Genomic DNA, 16,068 nt, shown 5'->3' with positions numbered 1-16,068 from the left:
GCTGGATTCGCAAACCTTCACTGTGCATGCAAAGTAGACCCACTAGAGGTCAGTGCGTTGACCCCATTTAAACACGTTTACAAATTGTAAACGCATATTTTTGTGAGTTTACGATCGGCGATCATGATCGCCGTTTTTCGGTGATTCTACAAAAGTGAGCATGGTCGCAACCGTGTTTTAAACTAAACGCGTAACAGATGCTTGATTCTGGCCAGAAAAAGTGAAGCATAAACACGCCCCTAGTCATTTACAATGATTACATACATAATATGTTAAACATCCTTATCACTGTGTTTCTTGATGAATCCCCCATGATTTTGCTATTTTGTTTCTCTTTCTGTTTTGCAGGGTATTTTCGTATCTTGATGTAGTCAGCCTGTGTAGATGTGCACAAGTATCAAAGGTAGGTTTGTGAACATTCAGCCACACGAAATAGGACAAAACCTGTATGGATACCTCATTTGTCATTGATAAATATATATATAGCCATCATGCATAAATTTCCCCCTTTTTTCTCATGATCAGGCATTGTTAGAAAATAGACTTTTCTAAATGTAAATCTTTGTTTATTCTTCTTCTTTGTCTTCTTCTTCTTTGTCTTCTTCTCCTTTGTCTTCTTCTTCGTCTTCTTTTTCGCCCTTCTTCGTTTTTATTTGTATAAGTCATACAAGATGTTATATACAATATACAATAAGAACCACACTTAACTTGAAATAACGCAATGGCTCGCGGAAAGACAAGACAGCACGCTTGTCTACTCCACTAGAATTGAGCATCTTCGTGTTAGATCAATATATGAGCTTTATAATGTATGCAGAATACACCAGAAGTATGGATCAAAAGATTTAATATCCTCCATATATGACAGCCTCACAAAAAGCATTTAGTATGGCTTACATAAGTTATGTTTCAAGAGATAAAATAGAAGCTTCATCCGTGACAAATGATAAAAACCTAGCAGGAGAGAGAAAGATTTTATGGGTAAGTCTAGATGATGCTGGTAATGGGGCCAGGGGTGGGGATATGAGTGTGTTTGTGTGTAAGGTTTTGTTGCATGATGATCATGGAAATTGTATTAATTATAAGAGATGAATGATATATGAGTAGCTGATAATTGTTACCACGAACGATGCTTTTATAGCCACAGCGTAGACAGTTAATGCAATGTCTCTTCTACTCTTCTTTCTTTTCCTTCTTCCCCTCCTTGTCTACCTTCCTCCTTCCTCCTCTCTTATTCACTATCTCTTCTTTATCATGTTATCATCTCTCCCTTATCTTTTCTCTCATCCCTTTCTCTCTCTTCCACCTCTACCCCCATGCTCCTTCCTTCTCCCCCTTCCCTCTCTCATTCACTCTTTCTTCTCTCCTCTCTCCCATTTCTCCCCTCCCATCTTGCTCCCTACTTCTCTCTCTTTTCCTTCTTTTGCATCTCTGGCTCCTCTTACTTCCCTTTCCCCTCCCTCCTTCTCTGTCTCCCCTTTTTCCCCTCCCCTTGTTTTCTCCCTTTTCTTCCACTCCTACCTCTTCTACTTTTATTCCCTTCCTCTGATGCCCTTCCTCCATCTCTGATACTCTTTTCTATTTTCTTGCTTAGTGTATCTTCACTCGTATTTCAGTACTACATGTACATGTAGTAGCTGTAACAGCCTGTGGAGATCCATATATGCTAGCCATGTTCCTTCACCTTCCACACTTATCTCCTTTTCAATAATTGCCATCTGACTTCTAACCCCTCCTCTTTGTGCTTTTAGCCCCCTCCTTTTCAAAATATTGAGCATCGACCTGTCATTCTGGATACTTGAATAGTATAGTGGTATTTGTGATGCTTTTTTCTTCTTATTTTGTACCTTTTATTACGGCTACATTGTCCATGATTGATAATGCCTGGGAATGGGGTATGCATTATGCAGATTGACTCACATGTGTAGTATATGATATGCTTACAAGTATATAATGCACTTGCACCTGCCCATCTTTGATCAGCAAGAGAGAAGCTACTGTAACGATCCGCTCCGCGGTCGTGACGTAACAAAGAGGCCTAACTTAAATGATTGTTGTTTTCAAGCGCGTCATCATACACCGACGCACAATGTTTACGTTAATAATTTGCATACGAGCGATTGACATTTGGATCCATTATTGAGATGCTTTAAGATGTTAAACTGTAATTGTTTATCAATATATCACATGAATTTGGAAGGAAAGTTGTTTAGACAATGTAACTTGTTAATATTTACTGCAACTATGTCATTCAGAGTGTTGTATATAATTAATGGTAAAATAAGAGATTTACTTAGATATTTTGCTCTGAACTAGCACAGTCTTCATGTTAGGTCCATTTTCGCTGCGCGTGTGCTTTCCAAGATCGCTTAGCGCATCGATTTCCCCCACGTCCGCATTATGCCTTTATAACCCGTAACATTTCTGAAACGTGAGGAGAGGGAATTAGACGCTCGTCGGAATCAGAACTATTTAGTCTCTCCCTGGAAATCCCCCCCCCCCCCCCCCACCTAAGGACTTGTCTTGGAATTGGGCGCTCGTCGGAACTGGTACCACACATAAGATCTCTCTCCCTCCCTGGAATATAAAGGTACACAAGGAAGTCTACGCTGGAATTAAGATGCTGGAATTAATGAACCACTAATGCAGGAATATTCTAAGTCCACCTCTCCCCCTATGATGCTATGGAATTAAACTAAGAGGAAAACTCCCAAGTCCCATAAATCCCAATGAATCATTGCCCTTCACTTTATTACATGTATTCGAATATAATAACGACAATCGTATAAATTTATTAAGTATAACTATAAGCACAAGGTATTTGTGACAGTGGTGATATAAAGATGTAAATATTTGAAGTACATGCATTAATAAAAGTTGACCATTTTCTTTTGTCTTGAAACTTAAATTATGAGTCTATAAACACTTTGTCTTTCTTCTTGACTGGTACTCCGTCATAAGTCGTATATTTCGACGAAACGAACGTAAATAAGTATTGTAGCTTCCCCCGTCTTTCCTCAAATAAAAGATAAGATCTAATTACTCTAACCGCTCGGACATACATTATAAATAATGTCGGCTGACGAATATCCTGACAGATGTAAAGAATCAGTTTCCCCAGCTGGGAATGAGAATAATCCCGACGTAGAGGTCGAGGTGGGAGACGGAGGCGGGGGCGGCCGCCACAAATTTGGTGTCAGAAGTGGGATTATTAATATGGCGGAGGTACCAAAGTCTAAGAAAGAAATAGATGAGCTAAGTTGCTCCTCAGATGAGACAATGTCTAGTACAAAAAGTTCAAAGAAAAAGAAGAGTAGGTCAGAGAAATTACAAAGTCGGATATTAAGCCAACTAACGAAGTTAATGGGGCAAATGATGAAGTTGAAAAAGAAACCAAGGAAGAGGCGTGCTGGCCCAGACTCCACCACGGAAGAACTATCTGATTCTTCAGATGATGAAGTGGAATTCAACTCCAAACCAAATAGACGACTGATAGGAATGGAAGTCCAACATGGAGACGAGGAAGGAATATCTCATGTCGATGAATCAAAGACGAGGAAACTTGAGGAAGAAACTAACCAGATGAAAACACAAAAGAGGAATGATGACATTCGCTATGCCAAAGAAGATAGAATTCGGGAAACTACTCATCGACCACTGATCATGCCGGACAAGTATGATGGAAGTACCGACTGGAAAGACTACGCCTCGCATTTTGAATCTTGTTGCGAAATCAACAACTGGAAAGATGAGGAATCTGCCAAGTATCTAGCTGCTAGCTTGAGAGGTCAAGCTCTGAGATTACTAGAAGAACAAAGAGGCACCAAGTGGAACTTTGAAGAAATAAAGAGTAAACTGTCATTCAGGTTCTCTTCTGCCAAACAGGCAGAAAGCTATCTGTTGGAACTAAGGAATCGTAAGCGACGACAAGGAGAATCACTTCAGGAACTAGGACGTCATATTAGGGAACTAACTGATAAGGCATATCCAAACTTTGAAAGTCAAGGGGTCGATAGACTAGCTAGGATTCATTTTACTGATGCTATTCGTAGTAGTGAGATTCGTATGGGAATATTTCATGCAAAGGCAACAAGCTTAGATGAGGTAATTCAAGCAGCAATAACCACTGAGACATTTCTACAGACGGAGACTGAGAGGAATGGATGGAAGGTTAAGCCTACTTACAATAGAGGAATCGGCTCTGAAGTGGATCTAGAGAAGATGATCAAAGATGAAGTCAACAAAGTCCTAGGCCAAGCTATGGAAAGTCAACCTAACAAGGAAAGATGTCAGGGATATGTGAAGAAACCAGGAACTAATCAAAGACCAAGTCAAACAGCGCAAGGAAGATTTGATGTGAAAACCCAAACATGTTTCTATTGTGAGAAACCTGGCCATTTCGCAAGAGAATGCCGTGAGAAACAAATGGATCGAAGAGGAAGGAACTATCCAAGTGATGAATCTAACTGGTCAAGACAAAGATACCAGCGTCAGTCAAACGACAAGTGGTCGCCCCAAAGGGTCGTGGCGCGGCCAATCGTCCAAAATTAATTGAGACCCAAACTAGCAAAACAAAGACAAGTTTCATACCCAGTATAAATCAAAATGTTGATGGTCTTTATGTTCCAGTGCACATTCAGGACAAGGAATACAAATTTCTAGTTGATACTGGTGCTTCAGATTCTTACATTTCCAGACGATCATATGAACAATTAGATGAAAAAGATAGACCCCCTCTGCAACATCGTAGCATAAGTGCACAGTTAGCAGATGGTTCACCATTAGCCATTTATGGAGCAATAACTCATGAGATGAAGATAGGACCAAATAAAGGAGTAATTACAGTTTTGGTAGCAGATGTGAGTAGTGATGGAATCCTCGGCTTGGACAATCTAACAAGAATGGGGGCTAGCATTGATCTGACTAATTTCCAACTCACCACAAAATGGGGCAAAGTAGAGTGCAAGAATGAAAGTGGAGAAAGGCTATCCTGCCGCATAACTGCGTCAGAAACTACTACAATCCCCGCAGGACATGAAGCTGTAATACTTGGATCAATGAAGGAAGGAGATCGAATTAAATCTAACACCCTAGGTTTAATAGAGGCTGGAAATGTTCAACAACAATTAGTGAAGAAAGGACTCATTACAGCTAGAACTCTAATCAAGACAGGGGAGGAGTTAGTGCCTGTTAGAGTATTCAACCCATCTACTTCCAACAAAGTAATAAAGAAGAACACACCAATCGCTATGATGACCGTTATAGATACAAGTGAAGTACAAGAAGTCCCCAAGTACACCACTGTTGGTGATGGAAAAGTTCCGGAACATTTGAGGGATTTGCTAAAGAGAAGTACAGAAGGAATACCAGATCAGTATCGCCAAGACGTGGCAAAGTTATTGACTGAATTTCAGGATGTATTCTCAAGAGGAGATGATGATATTGGAAGGACCAATTTGGTACAACATAATATAGATACTGGAACTCAGCGACCAATTAGACAACGACAACGCAAGCACCCTTTTGGGCAGAGAGACGAAATCAAGGAGCAAGTGGAAGGGCTACTACAGAAAGGTCTTATTGAACCAACTGATAGTCCATGGGCTTCAAACATTGTACTCGTAAAGAAAAAGGACGGAACTCAGAGATTTTGCGTGGATTATCGGCAACTGAATGCTGCCACGATCAAGGACGCCTATCCCCTACCTCGTATAGACGAAACATTGGATGCTTTGTCAGGAGCGCAGTGGTTTTCAACCCTGGACTTGGCAAGTGGATACTGGCAAGTAGGCTTAAGCAAAGATGCTAAGGAAAAATCAGCTTTCGTAGCTGATGGTGGACTCTACTCATGGAACGTGATGCCTTTTGGACTTTGTAACGCCCCAGCCACTTTTGAGAGATTAATGGATAAAGTACTAACCGGATTGCATTGGGAGACATTACTTGTCTACTTAGATGATTTGATTATCTTTGGTAAATCGATACCAGAGGAACTTTCACGGTTACGTCAAGTATTCTATAGACTACGACAAGCCAACTTAAAGTTAAAACCAAAGAAATGCTTTCTGTTCAGGAAGAAGGTGTCCTATCTCGGACATGAAGTATCAAGCAAGGGAGTCTCAACACAGCCAGAGAAGGTTGAGTCTGTAAAAACATGGCCGACGCCGAAGAATGTGACGGAAGTTAGAAGTTTTCTCGGTCTTGCATCTTACTACAGACGTTTTGTTGAAGGTTTTGCTAGTATAGCCAAACCTCTTCATCAACTCACGGAAAAACGCCGTGCCGGACAGTTCGAATGGAGCTCTGTCTGTCAGGATGCGTTTGAAGAGTTGAAAAGAAGATTGATTACTGCACCTATTCTGGGATACCCGAATACGAAAGGTGCATTCATTCTTGACACAGACGCCAGTAAGGATGGGATTGGAGGAGTGTTGTCACAAGTACAAGATGGAAAGGAAAGAGTAATTGCTTACGGAAGTAAAGTGCTAAGTAAGGCAGAACGGAACTACTGCGTTACAAGAAGGGAACTACTAGCAGTTGTCGTTTACTTGAAGCATTTCAGTCAATATCTCTACGGTCGACATGTAACGGTGAGAACAGATCACGGAGCTTTAAGGTGGCTAACAAATTTCAAAAACCCTGAAGGACAGCTGGCAAGATGGCTTGAGGTCATCGCAGCTTATGATATAGAGATCATTCACAGGGCTGGTAGAAGTCATGGGAATGCAGATGCATTGTCGAGAAGACCATGTGGCCAGTGTGGAAGAGAACTGGAGTGCGAGTTCAAGGAAGAAACAGCCAAAGCACGTGTAATAATGATGACAAATGAGAAGAGACTGTCTGAGATGAGGAAAGATCAACTAGACGACCCAAATATAAAGCCTGTGCTAGAGGCTATGGAAAGGAAGACCAGACCGCCGAAGGAAGAATTTTCCGCCATGTCTAAGAAAGTTAAAGTCTTGTTAGAGCATTGGGAACAACTTGAAATTAGAGACGGAATACTCTACCGTAGATGGGAATCTATAGATGGCAAAGAAGTGAAATGGCGACTAGTATTACCTGGAAGGAAAATAGATGAAGTTTTGAAAGAACTTCATGGTAGTGTTTTAGCTGGTCATTTGGGAGCAACTAAGACACTGAAGGGTAGTCAGATGAGATACTACTGGGTAGGAATGAAGGCAGATGTGAGGTCTTTCATCCGTAAATGTGAATCTTGTGCTCGACGGAAGTCAGCTGGTAAGAAGAGACGAGCACCTCTACAGCAGAGAAGAAGTGGAAGTCCGATGGAACGGATCGCTCTTGATATACTAGGACCTTTGCCAGAGACGAATGACGGAAACAAGTACATAATGGTAGTAGCCGATTACTACACAAAGTTCGTAGAAGCTTATCCCATACCTAATGAGAAAGCAAGTACTGTGGCAGCCAAACTAGTTGAAGAGTTTATATGTAGATATGGGGTTCCAACTGAGATTCACACAGACCAAGGAAGGAACTTTGAGTCACAGTTGTTCAAAGAGGTTTGCCAGATCTTGGGAATAAAGAAGACAAGGACGACGGCATATAACCCTAAATCAGACGGTATGATTGAACGCTTCAACAGAACATTGCTCGATATGCTTGTTACGCTAATAGAGCCTGGAAAGAATCAGCGAGATTGGGACAAGTATGTACACATAGCTACAACGGCATACAGAAGTTCAGTTCATGAGACAATAGGAGAAACGCCAAACATGATGATGTTCGGGAGAGAACTGAAAATGCTTTCAGATCAGTACATGATCCAACCAGATATGGAAGTTGGAACAGACTACGTCGAGGAACTACGAGACAGGATGGATAAAGTCTATACAAGGATTACTGAACACAGTCAGAAGAATCTCCGAAGACAGAAGAGAAACTACGACAAGAAGATTGCTGGAAGTAGTTACGAAGAAGGAAATTTCGTTTGGTTACGAAATAATCAGAGAAACAAAGGCATCAGTCCCAAACTAAGTTACAGATGGAATGGCCCATTCAAGATTAAGACGAAGTTGTCTGATGTGACATACAGAATCCAAAAGAGTCCTGGAACCAAGATGAAGGTTGTACACTTTGACCGTTTGAAGCCATGTGAAGGAGACGAGCCTAAGGAATGGAAGACAGCTCATACTAGACGGGAAGACGCTGGAAATGATGCCAGAGAGATGGAGTCCAACTCTGAAGAGGTTGATCAAGATTCAACGCCTGACGTGACTGTAAATAGAAGACAAGAAGATACTCGACGCTATCCACTGAGGAATAGAAGACCCGCACATTTCTTTTATTAGAAATGGTTTTGTGGAAATAAAGTTTAGAATAATATTTGTTTTACTTTGGATCTGTTTCCTTCTCCTCTTTCCTTCTCTATAACTTTCTATCTCACTTCTTTCTTTCTTCTATTCAACTCTGTTTTCTCATCTATATCTCTTTCTTATACAGATTCCATTGCTTGTATTGTATATAAATGAACATTATTGACATTGTAACGCCACTGAGTAGATTTAAGAATTAGAATTTATTTGTAATAGGTAATCTAGGGCGATGAAAATTTAAGAATATAAGTGCACGTTCCATGTTGCATAGGAACAAAGAATTGACAAGTTTTGGAAGAAAAGCAGATGTCTTATGTTGTAGATGTATATTTGATTGATGCTAGTGTTGATAGAGAGATTGTGAGGTAATAGAGAAGGAGAAGAAAAGTGGGCAAAATAAGACAAGTGTTTTCTTCCAAATGTCACCTACCTTATTGGTAATAATATTGAGTAAAGATATTTTTGGTTTGTATACATGTATATACTTGCAATCGAATTTAGACAAGGTTGCATTGTAACAAGGTTATCGCCCAGGAAAACCTAATGTTTTAAATGCGAGGACGCATTTTGTAAGGAGGAGGGCTGTGTAACGATCCGCTCCGCGGTCGTGACGTAACAAAGAGGCCTAACTTAAATGATTGTTGTTTTCAAGCGCGTCATCATACACCGACGCACAATGTTTACGTTAATAATTTGCATACGAGCGATTGACATTTGGATCCATTATTGAGATGCTTTAAGATGTTAAACTGTAATTGTTTATCAATATATCACATGAATTTGGAAGGAAAGTTGTTTAGACAATGTAACTTGTTAATATTTACTGCAACTATGTCATTCAGAGTGTTGTATATAATTAATGGTAAAATAAGAGATTTACTTAGATATTTTGCTCTGAACTAGCACAGTCTTCATGTTAGGTCCATTTTCGCTGCGCGTGTGCTTTCCAAGATCGCTTAGCGCATCGATTTCCCCCACGTCCGCATTATGCCTTTATAACCCGTAACATTTCTGAAACGTGAGGAGAGGGAATTAGACGCTCGTCGGAATCAGAACTATTTAGTCTCTCCCTGGAAATCCCCCCCCCCCCCCCCCCACCTAAGGACTTGTCTTGGAATTGGGCGCTCGTCGGAACTGGTACCACACATAAGATCTCTCTCCCTCCCTGGAATATAAAGGTACACAAGGAAGTCTACGCTGGAATTAAGATGCTGGAATTAATGAACCACTAATGCAGGAATATTCTAAGTCCACCTCTCCCCCTATGATGCTATGGAATTAAACTAAGAGGAAAACTCCCAAGTCCCATAAATCCCAATGAATCATTGCCCTTCACTTTATTACATGTATTCGAATATAATAACGACAATCGTATAAATTTATTAAGTATAACTATAAGCACAAGGTATTTGTGACAGTGGTGATATAAAGATGTAAATATTTGAAGTACATGCATTAATAAAAGTTGACCATTTTCTTTTGTCTTGAAACTTAAATTATGAGTCTATAAACACTTTGTCTTTCTTCTTGACTGGTACTCCGTCATAAGTCGTATATTTCGACGAAACGAACGTAAATAAGTATTGTAGCTTCCCCCGTCTTTCCTCAAATAAAAGATAAGATCTAATTACTCTAACCGCTCGGACATACATTATAAATAATGTCGGCTGACGAATATCCTGACAGATGTAAAGAATCAGTTTCCCCAGCTGGGAATGAGAATAATCCCGACGTAGAGGTCGAGGTGGGAGACGGAGGCGGGGGCGGCCGCCACACTACTGTAGGATTGATTTGTCCTGGAGAAAAATGGTTTGATAAGACAGTTAAATATTAGTTGGTCATGTAGCAGTTACCTCTGATTGATTTTGGATTTAGACTTGAGCTTTCTTTCTGAGATGCTAAAAGCCTTGTTCCATTATGTCACAATAAACCCTGGGACAAGATAAAATGACATAGGAATAATGTGCTTCACATATCAGTATATTATAACACATCTATAAATGAGAGCAATTTGCTGCAAACAGATTTTGTTCCTTATCCCTGGGAGCCATTCATTTACATTTGAAGGAAAATAATCTTTGCCATTTACATTGCCATATGTGAACATACCTCTACTGTAGTTCAACCGTTTTAATTTGGGAGTTTCCATCACGTTTTTAGTGTGGTCTCTTCACATGATCACCTTATATACATGTAGTGTAATGTTACTCAAGTGAGTGCTTCATGGATTTCTAACATTTATAGATGGCCTCTCTCTCTCTCTCCTCATTATTTAATGACAAGAAGAGCTTGAGTACTATATTAAGTTACTCAAGTGCAGCTTTGAAGAAGTATGGAACAGGTGTATGCAAACGTGTTGAAAATCCAGGAATGTATTTTTGTACATTGCGTCATTTTTATCTCAAATATTAATCAGATACCATAATCATTTTATAAACTAAATTTCCATAGAAAATTGAATGCATGCATGCAAGAGAATCTAAATGTTCTCAAAAGTGTGTGTTTGTGTGTGGGGGGGGGGGGGGGTAGCATCACTGTGAGAGGAAGTAGAGAACTTTTATTTACATATAAGAACTATTAAGTTTCTTCTTTTTTTCTAACCACATCAATCATGTTTTCTTTTGTTTTTTCCAGTCCTGGAATATTCTTGCTCTAGATGGCAGCAACTGGCAGAAAGTGGATTTATTTAACTTCCAGACGGATATAGAGGTAACCTCTCACCTCATTTTGTCCCCTCCTTTTATAAGTTATGCTATTATCTGTTTGGAGCTAAAAGGGCCTTAACTCATAAATAAAAACTGATATGATGTGTTCAATTTCAGAAATCTACCTTTTGCGTCTAACAATCTGGCTTTATGGAGAGCTCCAGTTCACTTTCTTATAAACAAAAAGATGTTGAGTTTGTTAAAATTAGATTCACACTTTATTGATAGAGTGAGACTTTTTTTAGTATGAGAACATTTTATTAAGAAAATTGTTTGCCCCAACAGAGGTTTAAAAAATGGGGGAAACTTTGGGATGAAGAAGGTTAAAATACTCAGGGCTGTTGCTCTGATGGCCTCACAAACAGGTTTATATTGAAATTCTTGTCGATGTACACTATAGTCATTCTGTATTGGTAAGGGATTTGGTTACTTATAGTCTCCACCTGCACTATGATCAATCACCAATGACATCTCATTCTAAATATACTTCTATGTTCTCTAGGTTTGCAGTATCGACTATTTCTTTACTTTAAATATATGCAGTGTCCCATTTATTATTTATAGTGTAGTATCCATCATAATATGAGGAACAATAATGCACATGCTTGTTTTATAGTTGAGATGAAATACAAACTTATCAAACTTAGTCAATGGAAAGTACTAATGTTCTTGATAGCTTGCGGTATCATGTGCTCAGCCTTGCTACAAGTCTCTTTAATATGGATGTATTTTTCATTTTCCCAGGGGCCAGTTGTGGAGCACATATCAAAACGATGTGGAGGCTTTCTCAAGAACCTTAGTTTACACGGATGCAAGAGTGTCACTGACGATGCCTTGAAGTAAGTCATGCAATCAATCTCATACTGTATTCCTCTATTTTAACTCATGTTGCAGTTCAGGATTTTTCTTATTTTCTAAATTAATCAGTTTCCCCTCCTCGAATTGGCAACAATTAATCTCATTTTCCACTCCTTCATTCTCTAAAGAGGAAAAAAATGTTTCATTAAATAAACCAAAATGACAAAATTTTGCAAAATTTAGCCAAATACTGTGAATCTGTACACAAAAATGGTGATTTTATAGTTTACACCGTATTGCTAATTTGAGACTTCAATTATTCTTGAAGACTATAATTATTATACTTACAATTAAATCACTCTTATTCAATAATGACACAAAGTACTGCAATGCTCAATAGCATTTTGTAACTTGGATCAAAAGATAATGAAAAAAGGTAACTGAAAAGGAGACACCAAACTTCTATGGGTTATACCTTGGATACCTTGAAAGTAGGCATTTAAAGTTAAAAACTTATTTGCCTCTCGTTGACATTCGGATGAAGAATCCATATTTTGACACATGTTTTTGACACAGGGTTAATTCATTTTTTTAAATTGATACTATATATTCTTGATTTTCCCCCAATTGTCTTTTTCCTGCATGTCCTCTTCTTACGTTCTGACCATAACTTGCTTTACTTCCTCCTTCATTTCTGCTGTTACCTGGTTTGGTTCATCATTTGTTGCTCTAGTATCCATATCCAGCTTCCTGCTTTTATTATACCTTGTTTGTAATTGTCCTCTTTTTTTCTTTTCCACGTTAAATTCTTGATACCTTCCCCATGTCAACAGGATTTCCTTATATCATTTATTATTTATTTTTTTCTTCATTTTATGTAATTTATACATGTACTTACTGTCTTGATGTTTGATTGGTAGTGCATACACCTGTTCATGTACTTCCTCTTCGATACACCGTTACTGTGAAAGAGTTTTGTTCTTGTGAGTTCAGCAGACTAGTTCAAATAGAGGGTAGGGTGATTAGCACAAGTCTTGTTTTTTCATTCTGTCACTTCAGTAATCTAAAGCACTACTTTGAAAATACATGTTGATAAAACTGTGAGAAATGAATTGGTGAAAAGCACAATTACAAGGACGATGAGAATAGAACTGTATAGCATATTAATCAAATTACTCCTGAACTTTATGTTGATATGAATTATGTTAGCATATAGAATTCTAGTTATTTTCTACTGAAAATGAACATTAATGCTTCCCTGAAATAATCAATTTACACATTTCATATGCTTGACAATAAGTTTTTTTTGTAGAAGATGGGATGTACTGTATTTGACAATTGACAAGTACATGCCTATACAATGTTTGAAATACATGAATATCATAGATATTGCATGTAAATTTGTAGGTAATTAAAAACTGGGTACGGGAGTAAAAATTGCATTTTCTCATTCACAATTAATTTTTAAAAATCTCCTTGTTCTTGCAGCACATTTGCAGACAACTGCAGAAATATAGAAGTACTGAACTTAGAAGACTGTAAACGAATTACAGATCATACAGCGCAGAGTCTTAGCAGATATAGCAAGAAGCTTAGCCAGTTGAATATGGTATCCTGCACAGCAATCACAGACAATGCACTCAAGTCTCTCAGGTACGTTCCCTTTTATGTATCATGTATCACACGTTACATTGTAAGGATGAGGAGATTGAGAGTTCTGCTTAGACCTACCCTCTTGGTCATTTGTACAGAAAGTTCACATGCTTGAATTTAATGTGTGATTTACCTGTATTATATTATATGAGATAACAGAACACTTCTGACAGCTTGAATAAGACCGCATATGAAGTGAAATGACACATTTATTCAACTACATAATACTCGAACCTATAGGACATCAAATGACCAAATACATGCGACTTGACTCAATTTATGTTAATATTAAGGATATTTCCAAAACTTTTTAGGATATCAAACTTTATCAATTATTATATTGCTCAATCTAAATGCAAATTTCAAATACTTTTTGTCTCTTCATGGCTTGGAGTAGGGGGAGTGTAGTTAGGAGCCAAATCTGCCCCATTTTGGTAGAGAGAGAGAGAGAGCATCAAAGTATTCAACATATATGTTTTTAGGTTTTAGGGTTGATTATACATTTCTTCTGTCACAAATGCAAAATTATTTTCTAACTATGGCCCTCTTGGCCAATATATAATGTATATAAATATTTGTCAAAGCTCCACAGAGAAAAGTCATAACTTACCTTAATTAGATTGTTATTACTGCAATGAAGTGTGGAGACCGGTTTCTTAATCGAAACAGATATAAGATCAGGATGCTCCTTATTGCATAGAGTTGAAGCATCGAGGTAGAAGATCTGACAAATAATAATTGGACTTTATGGGTTTGACACAGATAAAATTCCTGTTCATGAAATATTCATACTTCTTTGTGTGTATAGCCTATTTGGAGCATTTCCACTGAAGTTTGGGGGTATTAAAGGGAGTTTTTACAAATAAATAGAACATATGTACATGTATGAATATCTCTGGTAGAATTACAGATACACTTGTAGTATCCTTATTCAATAATTATCTTCAACTTTTGCTACTTGTTTGTTAATTTGTTTGAACTCTGTGAAGCGCTGTGAAACTGTTTAGTACATGTATGTGTAAGAGCACTATATGAATGACTTTATTATTATTATTATTATTATTATTATTGTGTTATTATCCAAGGAAACTATCCATGTAAGGGGAAAAAATGAGATCTAGATTGAAACATTTGGAAAGCTCATTAAAAAGTATTATTTAAAAAAATAACAAAATTGAATATGGATATCAGGTGCAGATTTTTCCTTTAACTGTTCCACAATTTCCCAAATGGATTTTCGAATCACATTTCAATATCGAACATATGAGGTACGAACCGCGACGCCTAGGGCCGCAGACGGGGTGCGGGGGCATCAAAATGCCATTACTGAGTTATTGGATAAGAGCCAAAATGTGTGTAACTGATTACAAGCAGGGGTACTCAAGGGTGTCGCAGATCACGAAAAGGGGAAAGTTGGACATGCGTTCAGCGAGCTAGACATCTCTGATAAATGTATACATGATTTATAAATGTGTCTAGCATTTTAGTTGTGTACCCCATCTGGGGAGTCAGCGAGCCGAGACTTATTTTGTGAGAGTGGTTCTTGCTTTATCAAGGTCAAAATCACTTAGTTGTAGTGGGCTAAAATGAGTTTAGGATAACGTGAATGCACTGGTGACCTGCTAGTGACCTCCAAAAGGGCACAAGTCCTTTTTTTTATTACTTTCAGGGGTTCAATAAAAGCAGGGTAACCACCTACAGTTACAATCTAATTTAGAAGAGTGTGCATTTTCTGAGGGTATCTGTTGAGAGCCAGAAGGGTGTTAACTAATCTGATTTTTTTTTCACGGAGCTAATGCCCTTCAGATACTCAACAAACAATAGTTTATGTGGGGTGACAGTCATTGGTTGTTTATTATTAAATCACAACGTCTGCTTAGATCAAGAAGGGCATTAACTCTGTGTTGAAGTACATATATATGAGTTAATACCTTTTTGGCCCCACAGAGATGATAATGTACTTAACATTATGTGATAATGTTGCCATGTAATTGACATGCCATGCTTTTGATGGTCTGGTTCAATTGCAGTGAAACAGAGTCAGGGAACGCACTGGTCATTTGTTTACCAGAATCTTTAAAAAAAATATGAAAAGTGCTGCAATGTACATGTTAACATTTTATTCTTCATAGCTATTGCTGAACTGGTACTTTTTTTGTCCTTCTCTTATACATGCACATACATAGACAGTGGTTTTCTAATATATTGAACAAGTTTTGTCACCACTACAGTGGAAGGCATCATGTCACCACTACAGTGGAAGGCATCATGTCACCAAAAAAAAAATCATTTTAGATTATATCAAATGCTGGTTGAAATATAATTGTTTTTTGCCCTCAATCATGCAGTTGAAAATCAATCTGAAAGTTGAATCTTTCAGATATGATATTTTAGTAGTTAATTAGGGAGACATGTTTTCATGTGATTTTTATTTATATAAATATACAAGTAGTACATGAAGATGTAATATAGTATTAGTAGAATGTATTGTATAACTTGTTTAGTTACTCTGCTGGTCTGCCACAAGGTCAATAAATCAACTTCTTAAGAGTTTTATAATAAATAATGTATGGTATCAC

The 16,068-nt window shown here is 38.0% G+C and overlaps 1 protein-coding gene across 1 annotated transcript in view; it reads left to right on the top strand.

The window, feature by feature from the left end:
• Window positions 1–16,068, top strand: part of LOC589176 (F-box/LRR-repeat protein 20) — a 36,365-nt gene that overhangs the window by 10,793 nt on the left and 9,504 nt on the right. The window contains exons 3-6 of the mRNA XM_030973309.1: window positions 349–403; window positions 10,968–11,042; window positions 11,783–11,877; window positions 13,325–13,489. Of these exons, the coding sequence (XP_030829169.1) occupies window positions 349–403; window positions 10,968–11,042; window positions 11,783–11,877; window positions 13,325–13,489 (390 nt within the window). The remainder of the gene's footprint in view (window positions 1–348; window positions 404–10,967; window positions 11,043–11,782; window positions 11,878–13,324; window positions 13,490–16,068) is intronic.

This window comes from Strongylocentrotus purpuratus, unplaced genomic scaffold (assembly GCF_000002235.5).
Source record: "Strongylocentrotus purpuratus isolate Spur 01 unplaced genomic scaffold, Spur_5.0 spur5_scaffold_6, whole genome shotgun sequence".
Taxonomy (NCBI): Eukaryota; Metazoa; Echinodermata; class Echinoidea; order Camarodonta; family Strongylocentrotidae; genus Strongylocentrotus; species Strongylocentrotus purpuratus.
The sequence above is the reverse complement of the archived record's forward strand: the minus strand, read 5'-3'. Positions and strand labels throughout refer to the sequence as shown.